The sequence below is a fragment of the Bombus pascuorum genome, chromosome 14 (assembly GCF_905332965.1).
Source record: "Bombus pascuorum chromosome 14, iyBomPasc1.1, whole genome shotgun sequence".
In the NCBI taxonomy this organism is placed as follows: Eukaryota; Metazoa; Arthropoda; class Insecta; order Hymenoptera; family Apidae; genus Bombus; species Bombus pascuorum.
The window spans coordinates 9956391-9976722 of record NC_083501.1 but is presented as its reverse complement, the minus strand read 5'-3'; the positions used below and the strand labels follow the sequence as shown (position 1 = coordinate 9976722).

At 42.5% G+C, this 20332-nt stretch overlaps 3 protein-coding genes across 9 annotated transcripts in view; 2 read left to right on the top strand and 1 right to left on the bottom strand.

Annotated features, from left to right (window-relative positions):
* Positions 1-8231, top strand: part of LOC132913968 (RNA-binding protein Musashi homolog 2) — a 126897-nt gene extending 118666 nt beyond the window's left edge. For all 7 annotated transcript variants that reach the window (XM_060972673.1, XM_060972670.1, XM_060972669.1 and 4 more), the window contains one exon: positions 345-8231. In XM_060972673.1, coding sequence (XP_060828656.1) covers positions 345-1220 — 876 coding nt within the window. In that variant the 3' untranslated portion in view covers positions 1221-8231. The remainder of the gene's footprint in view (positions 1-344) is intronic.
* LOC132913978 (uncharacterized) overlaps positions 1-20332 on the bottom strand; it is a 52553-nt gene that overhangs the window by 27036 nt on the left and 5185 nt on the right. The gene's annotated exons all lie outside the window — the stretch shown is intronic.
* The window catches only part of LOC132913961 (gamma-aminobutyric acid type B receptor subunit 2), a 124911-nt gene continuing 116946 nt past the window's right edge, over positions 12368-20332 (top strand). Inside the window, exon 1 of the mRNA XM_060972656.1 lies at positions 12368-14496. The gene's annotated coding sequence lies outside the window, so the exon portion shown is untranslated. The remainder of the gene's footprint in view (positions 14497-20332) is intronic.

The window sequence follows — 20332 nt, the reverse complement described above, 5'->3', positions numbered from 1 at the left end:
CCTACGAAAAAACTGAACACGAAAATATTCGCGTCGCGTTTGTAGCGCCGCGTGCGTTTTATAAAAGTTCAGGCGAAATCGACGTCTCGCCGGATTAGATCGTCGGAAAAACGAAGCAATATCCATAGACTATAGGCAGGTTGTCGAATACAGTTAAAGAAAGGGACACTCGATATAGGAAGCAGCGAAAGCGTGCGTGCAGAGACTGAGAGAGAGCGCGCGTGTGTGCGTGTGTGTAAGAGACAGAGAGAAAAAGAGGGAGAGAGAGAGAGAGAGAGAGAGACGGGGAAGTTGGAAGAGACGGTCGTTGTGCATCGTGGCCGTTCTGGCTTGTTCGGTTACAGCGTAGTCGCGGCTTCGGTTTCATCACGTTCGCCGAGCCCGGTAGCGTGGACAAGGTGCTGAAGTGTCCAATCCACACATTGGACGGGAAGAAGATCGACCCTAAACACGCGACGCCGAAGAACCGCGCGAAACAGGCGAATCGCACGAAGAAGATATTTGTCGGCGGCGTAAGTCAGGACACTAGCAGCGACGAAGTGAAGGCCTACTTCAACCAGTTCGGCAAGGTGGAGGAAACGGTTATGCTGATGGACCAACAAACGAAGCGGCATCGTGGCTTCGGATTCGTCACGTTCGAGAACGAGGACGTGGTGGACCGCGTGTGCGAGATTCACTTCCATACGATCAAAAACAAGAAGGTCGAGTGCAAGAAGGCTCAACCCAAGGAGGCGGTTCAGCCAGGCGCGTTGACCCTCGGCAAGAGGGTGGTTTTGGGAGCGTTGGGCGTTCGACTGGCGCCACAGCCTCCACTGCCAGTTGCCGCGGCCTCACAGATCGTCGCGGCTCAGGCGCAGGCCCAAGTGCAAGCTGCTGCGGCCGCGGCTGCGGCTGCCCAGGTACAAAACGCCGTCGCCGGATACGGAAAACTGTTCGCCAGCAGTTACCCGGCTTTGTCCGCGTATCGATACGCGCCGTACCCGATCCCGGCAGCGGCAGTCGCCGCAGCCGCAGCCGCAGCAGCGCCTGCTCCAGCTCCGGCTCCACCGGCAGCCGCCGCCGCCGCAGCTGCCGCGGCAGCAGCCACTCCTGCAGCGGCTGCCGCGGCTGCGGCTGCGCCCGCCAACCCCTACCAGGGATACTCGCTCACCAACGTCGACATGTCCAGCTTCCAGGGCGTCGACTGGGGTTCCATGTATGGAATGGGCATGTACGTTTAAACGCCGTTACTTCGGTCGCCTTTCACCCAACGTCGGCTCTGCGATCGAAAATCTTGCGCCGATCGAGGCTCCGCTGACTCTTCCTCGTGATACGGACGTCTTCGTTCCTTCGAACGATTCTCGGTTTCTTTTCCTCTTCCTCGCCGATTCTATACTTATCTGGTTGCCACTTTGAAAAATGCTTCGCATTTGAGTCAGCGCGAAAACTTTCGCCATCGTCTTCCCATTGAATGAATAAAAATGTCTGCTGTCCTTTGTGTAATCGGTTACCGGTTCTACATTTCTTTTTGCTTTTGTCACGTATTTGCGCTACATGGTAGATATACCGAGAATTTATACGTTGAGAAGGATGAGTCGTGGAAAGCGGTGCGAGAGAAAGAAACGAGAAGAGAGCGGATACGGACATAAACTCGAAAACGTCGCAGAGTCCGAGGTGGTGTCCTCGATCAGGGCGTGAGGATTTCCCAGCCCGAAAACCGAAGTCATTCTTCTTGCGTTTACTACTCGTCATTATCGCTTGCCGATTAATTTATTAGCGAGAGAGTGTGAGAGGCAGCGAAAACGAGAGGCAGAACAATTGTATGTATGTGTGCATATGTAAAAGAGAAACAAGTCGCGCGTAATTCGATCGCATCGCATATTTTGTTGCGGTAATCTTGCATCCTTCCTTCGCGAATTTTCGTATATATTTTTCTTTTCCTTTCCTATTCCCTTCATTTTCAATTTCTTTGATTTCGTCCATCGTAGTTGTTTCACGCGTTCCACGATATTGTCGCCACACATTCGGTTCCTAGTTAGATTAGCATGGTCCCTAGCAGGATATGCGCGACGTTGTTCAACCGCACTCGCTCGTATGCTAATTAATTACTTAATTATTTAAATGATATTGGCGGTCGTTTCGCGACCGTTCCACTCTCAAGGATCTCGACCACGAAGCAATAAAACAGGGGAGGTAGAATGAGAAAAAGAGACAAAGAGGACGAAACATTTGGATGTGTTACACCGTGAACGACCTCGCGAGCCCGATTACTCACTGGATTCGTTCGCTTTGCTTTTCTTTTCGACGTTTCTTTCGTCGGCTCTATCCTATATCCTATTTTGTCAATTTGTAAAAAATCGTAGGGCGACGTTGTTGACAAATCCGAACGAAAGCACGTGGAAAAGGAACGCTCCACGTTGTAAAGAGCGACACGATCGCGGTCCGCGACACCCCTTTCTTCCGCTCCAGAGAACGAGGCAGTTCTCCTGTTTGTCGCGCGACATACTCCTCCGCCTCGGTCAAAGTGCCAAACGAAGCATATGTGGAAACGTTCTAGCTGTTCGTCTGTCTATTTCTCTCTTCGCCCATCCGTTTGTCAGCTTTCGTCGCGATCTCGGCTAACTTTTCTCTTCCCTTTTTTTCCCCCTTTTTTCCCCCTTTTTTCCTCTTGTTTTGTCTCCGTTTTAGTTACTGCGCGCTTTCGTTCGGTGAACGACTGTTCACGCGTTCGGTCACACGGTCGCAAACCACGCGTACACGTAGAGAGAAAAAGCAGGCGTGCGAAAGAGGCGTTACACGGGACGCGTTTAAATAAGATAGCGCATAGGTATACATATATTTTTCTTCGAGTAACGGAAGACAATATTTCTCCATCGCGCGAGTAGCACGAGCAGCCCGCGATTCAACCGCGATATACAGAGAAAGGGAAGGAGAAAAGAGAAAAGGAAAAACATTTCTGAGGGATACTCGTTTCTAGGTGTACTAGAGTCGCGAGCAACGCGACCACGATAACAGGAACCCAAGATTGAGATTAGCTCAGCGTTAATTAAGCGATCCTAGTTGTAAGTTTCAAGCAGATTAAGACTAGAATTTTAAGGAGTTCGAAACAAAACGAGTCGATACTTAATTTATACCTATCCGTAGGCGTCACGCTGTTCTCGTTTTCGCGACCAGGGATCGATTGAGGCGGCTGCTTCCGCGGTTCGATCTTCCGCCGCATTCGATCGACTCGCGCCTTTCCATCGGTGATTCGTCTCGCGTCTCTTCGTCATCGATCCTTCGCTCTCCGACCAACTGTTTTTTACTCGTGAAAATTTATTTCTTTTCCCTTTCACCTCATTCTCCCTTTCCTCTCCTGCCTTTCTTTTTTTTTTTTTTCTATCGTCGCTATCTCGAACGACCATTTTCCTCAACAATTAATAAAATTATTAATAAATTATTAATACTACGTCGAGTGGATATTGTCAATGCAGGAGCGCGAAGGATCGACCGAGCAGACGCGAGAACAGACGAGTCTTCGCAAAGACTTAAATTGACGTTCGCAATCTACGATTCTTCTATTTATTTATGATACCGTTTTAATTCGCGAACGATTGGGCGGAAGATGGTCGGACGAAACGGTCCCGCGCACGCAGACGCCGCGATTCGCCGCTAGCAAACGACGAGAGAGAGAGAGAGAGAGAGTGAGAGAGAGAGAGTGGTCGTCGGCGAGAGGAACGCGATGCCGCGAAACAAATGTGAGAAACTTCGAGCAATAAGCGATCTACTGAAACTGTAAGCTGTGTATTATTTAAGTTTAACGAGATACGATAAGCGTGACGACGCGAATTGAGTGAGAAAAAGAAAAAAAGAAAAAAAAAAGGGAGACGATAATCTGTACACGTAAAGAGATATTTAAAGGAAAGGGACTCGCCGCTCCGGCGAACAGAGAAAAAGAAAAAAAAAAAGAAAACGACGCGGCGAAAACGTGTTATAGCGGAGCGGGAGAAGTTCGAGGAAAGAATCCTCTTTCAAACAACAAGTAATATTCTTTAGTGATATATACTTTAAACATATACTTAATATGTACCGTAATATTAATGACGACAATGCTCGCGAGTGATATTTATGACTTATAAGATGGTACTTAGATGAATAAGAAACAAAAAAAAAAAAAATTGAAAGAAAGAGTGGGAGAGTGAGCACGCGTGAGAGTGTGAGGAAGTAAAAGAGTTAGCGAATGTATGGAAGAGAGAGAGTGAGATAACGAAGCACGCCTTAATACGAGAAATCGCGGAAACAGATACGCGTGCACGCGTGCGCGTAATCTAACAAAAAAAAAGCAAGCAAGAGGCGATGATTTGACTAGAGACCACGGTGCAACCGAATTCTATTTTCCACGGTCTGCGTACTTCGAGATGGTACGCAGTTTCGAGATAGAATATGGGTGCGTACTTAAAACTGACCTCGAAGACAACCCGATATCGGTGTACCCTATACCCCTGCAGCTTCCACTTTTCCTTTTCTTCTTACCATGCACCTTTTTCGTTCCATCGCGTCCCTCTTATTTGTTTCTTGTAAAAAGAAATTGCTCCTCTTTCTATTTTGTCCTTTCCATCTTTCCCTTTCAGGGAAATTGATCGTATATTCCGAAATGTCGGTCGAAAGAAAGGAAGAGAGCGCTTCCACGGTCTCGCGTGAAATACGTCAATCGTTTGACGCGAGAACGGAAGGACGCGTTCCGACGAGGAAGAAACGCGGGGGCGCTCGATCCGACCGATCGATTTCCTCGTCGACGCGGAACAGAACCTTCTCGTCATTTGCAATCGACAAGAAAACATCATCGACGACGATTAACCTGTTCCTCCTCTACGAACGTTTTCCTTCTTTTCTTTTTACTGAAAACCTTCCGAAAAGAAATCCCTTCCCATACATATGCCGGTGATTATGTATTTTATACGCTACACGCACATGCTCATACATAAAACACACGTACACACGTTAACGTACTTATTGCGAATGTCGAGAGTAATTCTTAGCGTAGTTAGTATTTTAATGATCGCTAACCATCCATTAGTTGAGAATGATCAGTAGGTGAAGCATGCTGGTTGAAATATCTTAGATCCGAATCCCGTTGTTCCTTCATCGCCCTCGTTTCATTGTATTATACATGTTTTAAGAATAGTATAACTCGCTGCTCTGCTTCCTTGCAGACGTTTCATCGCGACCGTGTCTCATCGGAACAATCATTCGATCGATCTTTCCTTTTCCCTTTTCTTTTGTTTATCTTTGAAATTATTTTTATTTTTTTTTTTTTTTATATTTTGTCGATGAATGTTTGTACGCGTACGCAGTACCTTTCTTCCTTTAATTACAATGTTATCGATCTGAATGTACATTCGCGCAAAATATTATCGATCGAATGTCTGGCACGTCAGCCTTGCTCTGATACTTCAAATATTTGATCGTTTCTATTTTTCTTTTCTTTTCCTGGTATATGTATTTTGTATATGGCTGGAATATCCTTTACACGGAAATTAAACTGCCCACCTTCTAAAACATCACCACTTTTAATCGTTTAAAACTTTCAATTATCCGATATAATTCCCCCGATACCCAAATTTTCAAATGACGAACGAAATACTTGATCGTTTATCGACGGAACAGCAGTGAGTAGAGGATTAAAAGGAGAACTTTTTCAGAGAATCCGAGTCTCTTAACGGAGATCGATCGTTTCTGTAATAATACCACAACTTTTTCTTAAACTCCCCTACCGCTGCTGGTGTTCTTTCACGTCGAAGCAGCGTTCCTCGAAAAATAAAGGGAGGGAAAGAGCCTTGGGATAAATACCGTTTTTTTCTTCGGCCAAACGACCAAGGCGGACAACGGAGCGAGAAAAAGGGATCGGATGAAAAGAGACGAAGACAAAAAGAAATAATTCACCTTCGCCGAGGCACGTATCAGACGTGTCTCTCGACTCGATCAGACGAGTCCACCCACACCCTACACAATCCTCTGTTTATGGCTATCCGATATTCCGTATACCTCGTTCTATTCTTATTACTATTTACTGTCATTATCTCTCTATTATTACTATTAATATTGTCATCATCATCGTTACTACTACTACTATTATCACCAAACTTTATCATTATTATTATCGGTTATCATCGTTGATTATTTTTACCGCCGGTATCGTCACCCCTGCAAGTACGACTGCGATCATGGTTGCTGTTGCGTATCGTTGTTATCGTCATCGATCGTTGTTTTTCTATTTTTCTGCTTTCCATCGTAATCGTAATTACCGATGAATCGCGAGTTTCCAACGTATTTTAAGGGAAACTTGAAAGGATTGGAAACACATTGGTAATCGCGATGAGAAGACAGACGAGCGTATTTAAACGAACGCTCGAGAAATCTCATTGTCGATCTTCGTCTTCTTTCTTTCCCTCTTCAGTTTTACCTTTTATGTTCATACTTTTTCTTTCCATTGTTATTCTTAATTTTTTTTCTTTCTCCTTCTTCCAATCATTATAATAGTTGTTATCTTAATTTGGTTTCGCTACTTTGTTGTGCCATAAACGCGGATCCGTTGAATGAGCGATGCCCGCGATAGGAAAGGGACGATAGAAACGCGCGATACGATACATGGACGATTCTGAACCGCGAAAGGATCGAGACACGGCACGATACACAGCAAGAGTACGCAGGGCGGCGAACGCGAAGAACGACGGATAATTAGTTTAGTTCCATGCCTAGATGAGTTGCCAATAAAGTAGTTCGTTTCAAACTTGTAGCTAACCTGTATTGTGTGTACGACAACCTTTTTTTCCCCTCTTCGTTGTTCCTCCTTCTTTTGTAATAGAAACCCCTTTTACGATCGTATTTGTACATCGCGGCTAACTATATCGTTTCTTTTACTTTCGCCAGAAGTAACTATGTTTTTTTTATTTTCCTTGTTTTTTCATGTTGTATAATAATTGACTCACTCACTCACGTATGTAATGTTTCTGTCTCTTCTATAACTCACTTAAACTTCGAATTAGCGTACCTGTCAGTATTTACCGCCATCCGTGGTGGCTCTTTCTCTCATCAGTTTCTTTTTTGTATTTTTCCCCTTTCTTTATTTTTTTTTTTTTTTAATTTTTTTAGTAGGAGATTCGTAGATTTCTTTTCTTCTTTCTTTTATTTTTTTTTTTTTTTTTTTTTTTTTTAATTCACCGTTCGGTCGGTGGCGTCGAAGGTTGGCGCAACCGTCGGTGCCGGAGGCACAGTACCGCGGGCGCATCGCTAATTGGCTAATTAATATTAAGCCGTAATTAGCCTCGTTAACCCCGGTAGGCATTCGTTTCACGCCGCTCTCTGGTTGGTCGGAACACGAGCGTTGCGTGCCCTTTGCATTCGCCGCGTTTGTTCGCAATTCCGATTCACCTTATACCGCGCATCCAACCCTCTACCCTTAGCTACTCCTATTTCTCGGATACTCGCGAATCGCTGTGACCTCGCTCGGACACTTTGCGAAGCGTAACATAAACGCGACCGACACGTATGAAAATCACGATAAATACCTTGCACGATATCCCCGAAAGATCCCAACGAACAGAAAACTTCCGTTTGTATGGAAACGATCGTCACTTAGAAGATTCGCTTTCGCGTGAAGAGTAAAATAAAAACAGTTTCCATTGAACCGAAGAGCGGCGTGCCCTCCTCCGGTATGCGTCGCGCGTACGCATTACGCATTACGCGTAGACGAATAGAATTTTGAACGTTACTTTCCTTTTTCTGTCGCTCCATGTTGCTTCTTAAGCGGTTTAAGATAGCCAGCGGATGTGTTGTAGCGCATGCATCTTAGTTAGACCACTCCTGGCGCACTCTAACCAGCAAGTAAGAGTAAAGTTTAATAAATTCGATATGTACACAGTTTTTTTTTTTTTTTTTTGTCAAATCTCCAGCGGGCCCATCTCGCCCCAGACGATTCCTCGGCGGTTCTCGCGGCGGAGGGATCGCCCGCACTACTCGTTTCTCCATTTGATCCCGTTTTACTTCCCGTGATTTCTCATTGCCAACGAGAACGCGGAGGAGCGGCTTAACCGCGCGTCAATCACTTTTAACCCTTTGCACTTGGTAGAGGGACCTTTTCGATCGAGTCTCCACACAAAACTGCGTTGATCTCTAGCTACGGATATCGAGGAGTCAGTTTTGTCGATCATTCTGTCGGACAAGTGGGCCGTGCGCAAAGGGTTAATCGCGAGCAAATTGGTTTCGTTTCGTCGCCGATTTCGGAAAAAGTGACCGTCTTCCAATCCTGTCCCTTTCGATTCGTACGCTCGAGCGAAGTCTGTAATCCGCGAATCACTGACGGTAAGATTTAACGAAGCTCGATGTGTCAAGGTCGATGGAACCGGAAAAGGAAGAGGAACTCGCAAACGACATCGAGAGCATCGATAGTGGACTGGAAGTTCGCTCGAGCGTACGAACACACTTGGTACCCGAAGCACGGAGAAAGAACCTCTTCCGATTTTGATCGCTTCACACGGATGAACGAACGCGAGTTCGGACGGGTCTGCCCGAAAAAATTCTCCGCGGTAAGACGCGCGAAAATCTTGCCTTCGAAGCTGTCTTAGATGAAAAGATTCCCGATCCTTTTCGAGGCTGGGATCGGTGTGTACATATCGTCGTCGAGTATTAGTTTAATACGAACCTTTAGAGCGTAGTTCGTTTTATACCTATACGCCGCGCTGTGATTTCTCACGTGTGATACCCCTCGAGCAAGAGGGCGAGAAGAGGACGAAGAAATAGGAAGTGTCGAGCAGCGGAAAGCCAAAGTATCGCGAGTTCGTCGTCGTACTTAACGGACCAATTTGGTAGACGTTTGAACGTATTCCTCGAGAGTCGAGCGTTTCGTATATCCGAGCGCTCGCTACCAGTTTTTCAGCTGCGTCGGGCACAGCTTAAATACATATCGACTCGCGCAACATATCATTTTACAATTTATCAACTAATTCGATTCTGCTGTATCTTCCCGCGAGTATCGATCCTCGATCGTGGATCTTCGACGTGTCGTCGGGACCAGTTGTTCGTGGATCCGCGTCTTCGACTTAAAAAGTCTATGAAAAAGAAAAAAAAAAAAAAGAAAGGAGAAAAAGAGGTGAGAAAGAAGTAAAAGAAAACGAATAGAACTGGCGCAGTTCTCGCGCAACAGATTGCACTTTCTCCGTGCAATCGGCTACCCTTTCCCCTCGTTTCACAAGATTATCGATTCAACAGAGACCCGAGTGCCTTAATCCGATCTCTATCTTGAGCCCCCTCACCGATCGTTCCCCCTCTGTGAAATTCGAACGACAAAGAAATGAACGCGAGATTAAAAAAGAAAATACAGAACGATAGAAACGGAAAACAAAAAAGAAAAGAGAAACATATGTTGCACAAAAAGAAAAGAGAGTCGAAGAGAAGAGAAGCAGGAACGATTTAGACGCATATTAATTCCCATAGGCAGTAGAATTGAGTGTCGATCGATAGAGAGAACGCGAGAAACTGAGACGCTTCCACTGATTCAGATCCACGATTTGGCGACTACGACGGCTGAGAATCAGGTAAGACTACTTTTCTTCATCCCCTTTTTACCTTTACTATTTTTCATGTATATATGTATACAGACTGATTCGGGAATCGTAGTACGCTGAGAAAAACAAAGAAACGACAATATACGCTTCTCTTTCCAAAGGAAAACTACTTTCCATATATTATGTAGATATAATATATATATATATAATATATAATATATACAAATGTATTCCATATATATTCATTTCTCCTTCGAACGGAAGGACAGCAAGCTACTCTCGGTTGTACCAAGATTTTCGACTCAGCCAACGCAGATGGACGCATTACACGTATTATTATAAATTTGCATTATTTGACCTTATCTTAAAAGTAGATAATTCGCATAGCGAGTGTAGAAGTTGCGAGGTTTAGAGGCGTATTAGTTGCGCGCATTATTTATTATCGATAACGAATCTCCCTGTGGCTTGTGACGAGCCCAGGAACGATACCACCTTCTACCCATAAGCATTGTAATATATGATAAATGTTTGTAGTTACTAGTAGAGTTGAATATCGTCGATAACGTAGAAGTAGATAAGATATGCACAATTGAAACGTTTCCTTTTGTAACTGATTCCAGAGCCTCGTTACCGCGAACGGTTGACTTCCGTTTTAAAATATAATAATTAGGCCCTTCTTTTCTTTTTTTTCTCTCTTTCTCTCTCTCTCTCTATATATATATATACATTGATGTCCAGTTCGTATGATCGAAAAGATTCAACCGTATCCCAGTAACGATGGTTCTAGGTATCATATCGTCGAGGAATTTTCCACGCGGCAACGTATCCGCAATCTCGCCAATCGGATCTGAGCAGAGAGTTCGATGACCAGCATCTTTTCAAAGTTTTCTTGTTAACGAAACTCGCGAAGCATCAACGCGACCTCGCTTCACGTTGACACCTTCGCAACCATTCTCGGAACTTTCTTCTTAACACAAGGTTTACGGGCGTTTCTTATATACCTATCTCTACGAGAACTCGTCAAATTGACGGGTAAACGAAAATATGCATTTTCTTTAAAAAATCGATTTATTCAAATTAAGTCTGAATTAAACAATATTAGGCTTCACATTTAAATAAATTATTAATAAGTAAAAAGTCTCTTTTTAATTATTACGGAAATGATAACAATAATATTAACGGTATAGGGTAATCATATTTATTGAGCACATTTTTTACAAATATACTGAATTTTGTTTGTGCATTTTCCGCATATGATCTTTTTGCAATATATACAACAATTATTGCTTTTATTTCTCTTTCCAGTAGCCCACTTGTCAACTTTTTCACACCTCTGACGTTGAAAGTGACAGAAATGAAGTGTCTGATCTTTGGTAAAATATGAACTGCTTTCTGGATATTTTCGATCCGGTGCACTCTTTACATAATATCCACGCGTTTATCGCTGCCAAATCTAAAATATTAAAAAAAAGCTTGAAGGGACCATCAGAAAATCCCTGCTTTCACACTATATTTGCGTGCCATCTGGTCAACGACGTCCACATCAAACTTTATTTTATTATAAAAAGCAATGGTTTCTGGAACGCATTTATAATTGTCTTCTACTTCTACTGTATGTTTGGTACTTAGAAGGAGGACTTTTACGTTAGGTTTACTTTTATACACAGTAAGCGTGCAGCTTTCTGATTTATATATATTGTCCTTTTTTCCTTGAGCATCGAGTTTCATCTTTCCCCATATAAGGGAAACCATTCAAAATATATTTTGTTTGGACGCCAACTGCAAACCAAAACTTAATGCCAATTTATGAGGCTTATTCGACATATATTGCGTAAACCTGCATCGAGCTTTTGTTGGAAATAATTGTTCATCTATTGAAATATTTTCATATGGCTTGTAACAAGCCTGGCTATTATTTATAAATCTGTTCCATATTTCTCGGATATCAGCGCAAATTTATCTGTTTGTAATCTTTCGGAGGCTTTCAATGATCTCGCTTCATATGCACCCCGGGCATATAGAATTCCTAGAAAACTACATAACTCAGCAACTGTGATTGTCCGTATTTTTTCAAAACTCGATGCGCCTCGGTTTCAGTTTAGCATAGCCAGTAGGCCCTGCGATATCCTTGAATATCATACGAACGGGCGTCCTATCACTAGATCCGCTTGCTTTCAGTTTTATCCACTGTGTCCCGTCAATTACAATTTCAATTTCACCCAATACATTTTGGGATGTGCTTAGAATGCTCGTCCTTTCATCCTCAGAGTCAGAATTAGAAAAAATACGCATCCTTTTCTTGCTACGACACATTTTCAAGAAGTTCTTTTTCTGTCTTTCGCTATGAACTTTCACTGTCAGCTTCGCTTTGGCCTAATTCATGTTTATCTTCTTCGGAGGTATCCTTAGAACAATCTTCATTGATGTTGACAATTTAGTTCAATATCTTATTATATCTCCTAGATTTACTCATCATTGTTAGAACAGGAGGATTGGTAAAAAAAAAAAAAAAATACTGTGCCCAAATTCAATTATCCTATTGTAAATACTTACAATAAGCGGAGACAATAATGGGAAATGTCTACAATAATTGAAACTTTTGTACACTGTCTTTGAAAAACGGTTTGTTTATGAAATCAGCTAGCCCATCAATTTGACGGGTTTCATAGAGATAGGTATACTACATACAGATTTCAAAAATTAGGAAGCCTAGGAAAAAATAATTGTGTGTATAAATTCTTTAGATGAAATGATTAATTTACGATGCAAAATGGTTAAAATTAAAATTAATGCTATAATGGTTTTTGGGATATTTCATTTTGAAGTTTGAAATCCGTCAAATTGACGGGTCCCGTAAACCAAGTGTTAGAACCGTTTTTCGTATCGAAAATTAATCGTCTTCCGGTGAAAAGTTTCTCGCACTTACGATCGATCCCATTCGTTACCGCGTGGACAATTCGATGACAAGAAAGTACCAGTGTCAGAGCTATTCGTCGATGGCCAGTATCGAGATTTACAGTAACGGTGTGTGTCGTGCATGTGTAACGACTTGTACATAACTAACATGTGTCTGAACGATTATCTCGTATTCACGCATGATTTTCACTGGATACTTGCAACTAACGCTTGAACCTTTGGAAAAAGAAAAGAAAAGAAAAAGAAGAAAAACACGTCAGTCAATTGAACGTCTCCGAGAGTTCGGTAGTGAAATGCTTGGTGATACGAGACAGTCGTGCCGGATCGAGGCAAAGCGCGAGGCCTTACCCAAAGTCACATGCGTGACTCGAGAAAGCAAAGAAACAGAGGAACAAGTATACGTAACTTTGCAATCGTTGATCTCGCTAAAATGATTCACCACTACTGCCACCATTACCATCCACTACCAAAAAACCATCGCTGCTACCATCGTTGTTTCCATCGATCAGATAGCGAGAGAGAATGTGTGATAGGAAAGAAAGAGAGTGAGCGAGTGAGAAAGAAATTATCCGAAGATCAAAGTTGAAATGAATCGCTTTTATGACGGTGTGGTGCACTCGAATGTCGGCTTTTACGGTCAAGCTTTCCATCGTGTTTAACGGCAATCGAGACTAATGAATACATTTTCCTTTCGTCAAAATTCTCATCGTAAGGTATCGCGTTTGGAGAGCTTGCCGCGTGTAAAAAAGGACGCTCGAAATGAAGAAAGTCCAGCCAATCTAACCGGTGAAAAAATGCAAAAGATTCGTGAACAAAAGAAAGAAAAAACGCGAAGTTGTGCATCGCAGCTGGCCTTTTTTTCGTTTTTCGAGGCACTCTTTCAAAATGGGACCCACGCGTTTTACGTAGCGCTTCTTTCAGGCCGACGAATTTGTTCGGCGTCTTGTTCTTCCAGTACATATATACATATAAATATACATATATATATTATACATACATTCATACATACACATATTCATACACAAATAAATTAACAAACAAATAAATTATATATATATATATATATATGTATGTAAAAATATGCGTATATGTTAACGGATGTGTATAGGTAACCAAGAAAAAAACAAAAAAGAAAAATCGGCGATCGAGCCAAATCACGACATAACTCTCGACACGAGGAGATCCTCCAATCGATATCGAGGGACAACGAACTATTGATCGTCGCAACGTCGTTTAGTAACAAAATTTTCTCGTCATTCGATGGAAATCGTACCGAGCGATTATCGAGATTCCGATGGATACGAACTTCAGTGCTAATTTCCCTTACTTTCCCAGAGTTTTCCATCTACATCGTGTTTACTCTTTAGATCGACCGACTGCGGCCTGTGTCTGTAAATAATTAATCCTGAATCGGTCGTCAAAGCGGTCGATCGATCATCGATCACCAAAGAAGCATAGTTTGTGACGCGGGAAACGTTCAACGTTCAATCCCACGGAAATTTTAATACAAGTTTTTCAGGCATCTACCTCACTTCTATCTTCCGCTGCGTCGTATCGCAGCACCGTTTCTAACCGCATAACGTCTCCTTTTCCATCTTACCTACTCTTCCATGTTAACGCGATCGTCGCACAAACTATTCTTCTATCTATATGGCGGGGCCCGCCAATGGGATCGTGTTTTTCTTGTCCAGCCGATACGCAAGCTCGATTTTTGCGTAACGATTTTAAAAGGACGAGACTCTTAGAATCCGAGGAACGATCGTCGATCCCACGGCGGTCGCGATCGGCGTTACGTTTTGTACATACGTACAGAGTTTTGATAAACGATATCAATAAAAAGTTTTTAGGAGGAGAGTTTAGGTTTCGACTGGAGAAGAAAACGGACGGGCCTTGATGATTATCGCGTGTGTCATTCGTTTCAAGGTTCGTTCGTTTCCCTCGGCTAGTGCTGTTGTTACCTAAAGTTTTGCCACCTGTACTTTATTAACGCTCGGTATTGATAAGTCGAATACGATATCCCATATTTTTTTATTCAACCTGATCGAAATATATCCCGACTGTTGATAAAGAAAGAGAAGGAAGAAAGAGAGAGAGAGAGAGAAGGAACGGGGGAAAAGCGTCGAGGAAAAGGAAATGCCAGTTAGTTCGATCGAGCTCCCAATCGTTCGATACGCGTATTTATCAGATTCTCGTACTCCCCCTTCGTTACCGCGGCACACAGATTGTTTCAATTTTCTTACTCCCTCAACAACGCGTACATCGACAGAGGTAAACTGAAATCAGCTAAAAGACTCAGAGATGAGCTTTCAATGGTATATGCAACCGGCTTGAATTTATGCGATCGCATTTCAGCCCGTACGATCAAGCTTTCTGTACGTTTTGCGAGTACATTTCATACGAATCGTTTTCATGAGACGCTCAGACCCGTAGAGTTAACCTGTGTATTGTAAAAACGACGAAAAGTTGGAGAGCACGTCCCACTCGAATCGACGATCCGAGGTAGCAAGCGGTATATGCGAACCGAGACTCAAAGACGAAAATAGAATTAGGAAACATAGCGAAGAGGACGACGAAAGGACCTCGATCTCGCCGATTCGAGCGGTCGCTCGAGCGTTCGTTCGTTCAACGATACGTGACAATTATGGGACGAGGACACTTTGCAGTCTCGAGGGTGTTGAAAAAGTACAAACCGGGATAAACGTTAAACCGGGTCGACTAGTTACGACAGACCGGGAAAGATGGAGTCCCGTTTACGCGAGCCCTCGTCGATCGAGATCTACAACCAAGTGAAAAGAGACGTTCTTCCAGGACGTTTATCCCGGCCGACCAGGCTCCCCGAACACGGGACTTTTTCCTCCCATTTAGCATGTAGCCACGCGTGTAGCGACATATCTCGCGTGACAGTTACAGGTGATTTTAATATCGATATTATGGTTAGTCATACACAAGTATTACCACCATCATCACCATCACATGTCGTCGTCGTCTTCACCACCATCATCATCATCATCATCATCATCATTATTATCATCATCACCATCACCACCATCGTCATCGTCATCACCATGCGTCAAGTAGCATCGAATATATTCTTTCGTCGAACGTGCCATTAGTTTATAATCGTCGCTATTAGCATTCTTATTTTCATTGACATCACATTAGTGTTATTTGGCCGCGTGAGTTGCGCACCGAACGCTTCTATTCCTTTCAATTGACTCGAGAGTTACGTAATTTACTGTTCGCAGCAAAGATTGTTATCGTATACAATTGGAATTGATGTTTCTTCTGTACTTTCCGTGTTCCGAGGACGAAGCTTCGACACAGCGTAAGCAGCATTCACCTCGTAAGCAGCATTCCCGCGGGCAACGATCTTACTGACTTTCCAATAACGACCTCCGTATTCGTTAGCTTGCCAAGCTGTTTCGTTTGTCGTTAGGGCGCTTGCTTGCTTGTCCTTACGCGACTACCGTGACTTTCGATGCAACAACTGTGTATGATTTTTACAGAGAAATCGCCAGGATCGTATAGAACACGCGATAGATCTCTCACTGTAGAAACGATCGCGTACGATAGGATGAATAGCGCTTTTATTGGAAAGTTCATGAAATCGTAGCCAGTAGATCAACCTAACTCCACAACGCAATTAGTATAGTGTCAGCTAGCTAGACAGCCGAATAGTAAAACACAATGTGTAGTCAACTCGTGTAATTTACTTACCCGATTTAAATGGGTAAGGAACAAAAAGACAGTAATAAGTGAGGTTTAATTAAGTAGTAGTCGAACGCGAGACATAGCAACAGCGAAGTAGCGGAAAAACTCTGTGCGTGTGTGTGCGTGTGCGCGCGTATTCGCGTATGTTTATCGAATGCGAGGGAGAGAAAGATGATCGAGCGAAAGAAGAACGTGAATGAAAAAGGGATATCGAAGGAATAATTATCAACGTATTTACTGCAGGTAAACTGGTTACTGTACCTGTTGTTGTTGAAAACATTAAAAACACTCTTATTCCATGCTAATACCGCTTAATGATATTTTACCCCTTTCCATCGACTCTCCGAAATATTCGATCGACTAGAATGAGATCAGACCCTTGGCGCACAGACTATCGGCCAAAGTTTAATTAATCGAGTCGTTTTTAATCGATGGGATGACGAGTCAACGCGATAATATCGATTCCTTTGGTAATGATGAGACGAAACTTTCAATTTCCAACTGATCAGAAATTTGCACGCAGCAATATCAATTATCGCGCGACCAACTTTCTTGGAACCACGTCGAATCGAAGTGTAGTTCGAACATTTTTGAATCCTTTGTTTCTTTAGTATGTGTACGTTATTACACTTGACTGACGCTGCTTATTTCCAATTTTTGTAATTTTCAGTTTCCTTTAAACTCGCGGTAAGCTCATATAACGGTCAAACGAGGTAACACGAAAAGACACAAGCTTGCGTAGGAACTCGATCGATCGGTATCCGTCGTATTCCACGTTCCTCTACTCTGTCAAATCGTACTTCACTCGTAATACATAAATATGCTATTATACGGTAGCGTAAATGAAGCGTCACGATTATTACGCGGTTATTGGTATCTCGATGCATCACGCGCCCGCGAGTGTACATATTATATATATATATATATACACACGTATTATAAATATTAGTATCTCTTTGTAGTAGTTAATTGGTCCCTTATTTGCGCCGCTGGCCGTATTTTCATACGTTATTGTTTCTGAAATCCAACGCATACCCTGTCTCTTTCGAGTTTTTTCTTTCTTTTTACCGCTTCGAAAGAAAAGGAGGAAAAAGAACAAAGAAAAGAATATTTCCACTTGTTGAATTTCCTTAATTTTTAACGTGGCAAACGAACGAACGGCCAGTAGCGCACATTCGTAGGAATTATGGTTTCTTCCCGTTCCTTGGTCGAAGTTCTTCCGAACGATACGATCGCAACCTGAACCGTAATTAAACAGAGCATGAGAACTGCGTGTAAATTGACTTTCGATTCGTATAGGGGTAAACAGTAGTATAATCAAATAAATAGATATAATGGCCGCTGGTAATGAAACAGTATCTAGTGAAAGAACGGATGATACTCTGGAACGGTTGTTTCCGATTCGAGCAACGTGGGAATTTTAAGCAACTGAAGGTGAGTGACAATAAAGGGGGATTATTTTTACACGGATTTCAATGGCAGTGAATTTTATCCCCCTGATATCATTTTGTGTAAAATAGAGTTAGCGAGAGAAGAAAAACGTTTATTCGCCGGACGTGCCGAATTCGAAAATATCTCTGTGTAGCGAAATATCATTCGACTCAACTGGAAAGGCTAAGTACAGTCTATATCGACGAGTGTGTGATATAACCTTAACAATCATTGTTTGAATGAAAGCGTAGGATGATGTGGTTCTACAAATATTTGTCTTACCCTCCTTGTTTCTGTGTCGACGTTTCTTAAATATAAACGAGTAGTTTGTTACTTTGTTCAATTATAGAGGAAACTAGATTTTACTCGGGCCGACGACAGGAAGAGGCTTTTTTACGTGGCTTGTTTGATGATTGGTGCAAGAGTAGTGAGACTTTTTATTGTAAAAAAGCAAACACTCAACTTAGAGTAATCGTCTATTTTATTCGATCATCGAACGAACGGACGGGGAGACCTCGTTTACCAATTACATAGTATACTCATCATTGATTAAATAAAATCGACCCAACGTTCCGTAAATGTTTCATCGTAACCGAATAGGTGCACGTCGCTGATCGAATAAAACTCGACGCGTTCGATTCTTTGTTATCGATTAGAAGAACTTTTCTTATCTATATATTGGCCCGGTTTAGAAAAGATCTTGAGAGACAGCACCCGTGTGCATGGAGCTATCGTCGAAATCCAAATGAAAATTCAAAGTTCCTTTTCTTCTCGAACGTGCCTAAGAAAAATGATATTTCGTAATAATAATCTATCTGTAACCGCGAAAATCGCTCCATGAACATACGAAGGATGAGAAACATACTCGTTTTACTTTCCACGATCAACCCTTGAACGATCAATTTTCTTGCAGCATCGTAGAAAAGTAGCACCCTTTAAAACTTGAAACAATTTACACACTTTTAGACATAGTTGCAGCTGACGTAATGGATAATGTTTAGAATCTAGGTAGAGAAACTAGGTATTTTCGTCGAAAATCTGGACGATGATAAACCCGTAGGAATAAAGAAAAAAAAGAGAAAGAAAGAGAAACGCCGCAAAGGCGTTCAATCCTATTTCTGCAACGAATTTCCAAGAACGAGCGTATCGCGTGGCGTTCATCAACGAAAACACGAGTTAGCATGCGATATGCTAATGGAAGCTGAGTGGATCTTCCTTGTGGATTTTTCGCGACCAAAGAAACGCGTGTACCTTGAATCTTACCCGTGAAGAAAGGTCGAATGCTTGCTCGCTGCTTCGACGAGCGAGATCGAACTCGAGGATGCGCTCAATTTCCCTCGGTAGCCCAAAGTTCAGCAACGACGCGGCTTAATTCGAACGAGGGCTGGCCTAATTCGATTAGTAAAAAAGATTTTGTTCCGCCGATGGTACAAAGTTGACGAGGAGCAAACCATTTCGAACTATAATTGAAGTATGCATCGCTTTGATATTGCATTTATGACAGTTTACAACGTTTCCGGGACGAGGGCGAGTGCACGCGTTAATTCGGAACGCGTACGAGGCTGTTGAACAAAGTTTTCTACCGATATCCGTTCGACGAGTCAATTTAGGAATACGACGAATTAACACGCAATGCTTTCGTCCCGAAAAAACCAGACATTCCAAAACGATACTCGTTCATATATTATATGTGATAACGAAACCGCTTTGGTGAATTTTGTAATTGTAATACGTTGTCGGGCTGGCGGCTCGCAATTCTCCTAGCAACGAACGAAAATCGACATTTTGCAGGCGAAGAGAAACGGAAGGTGAAAGCGACGCGCGAGGATACACAAGGAAAATAAAGGGCCTCTATCTAAATTGGTCTTTCGTGCCACGAAAACGGAAGATTCAGGGAAAGAGATACTATCCTGCGAATATATTCGATCGAAAGAACGATGCGGCGGTCTCTTTTTCATACGAGAACCTTGCGATCCATTTTTCTCGACCAAACGTCGCAAGACTTATTTTGTTACGATGTTGTAGCATTAGCGAGTCATAGAATTACCTGAAGCTACGTTAAAAGATACAGTGTAAAGGAATCGATGCGGAATAAGCGTAAAAGAATCGTCAATGATTAAAGATTGTATCGAGCGATGCGTACAACTCGCGACCGTTTGTATCGTTATCCAATATCGTTTTGTTCGACAAAGGCACGACTGTAGAGACTCTAGGGATATAAGCGCTTTTGTATGTCAAACGAGTACAAAATCTGTACATACCGTCACTGTATTATCATACATATATATATACATATATATGTACATATATATGTATATGTAAAAAGAATGCTATCTATGGAAGTAGATTGCTAATGAAAAGAATGCTAAAGGAAAACGCGGTACGTAAAAACTTTGTGCGAACTTTACACGAGGGATGATGTTTTGTGATTATTTATACATTTGTCTAATTTACATAAGAACAACGAATAATGAGACGCATTCTCGTCGATATCGTTGGGTCGTTCGAACCAACAGATTTTCGATTCTAGTCGTTTCTAGTCACATTGGAATCTACAGAAGCTCGTGATAAATCGCGACTAGTGTAGGATTTTGAGAATTAAGAATTAAAGAGAGGGACTGGCCGACTTCCGTAGGACAACACGCCTTTTTGAGAAGAAGAGGAGGACGGAAAAAACGAAGAAGATGGGACGGGGAAGCGGAAGGGCAGATCAGACTACGCGGAAGACCTGTCCATTTCCCATGGAAGGAACA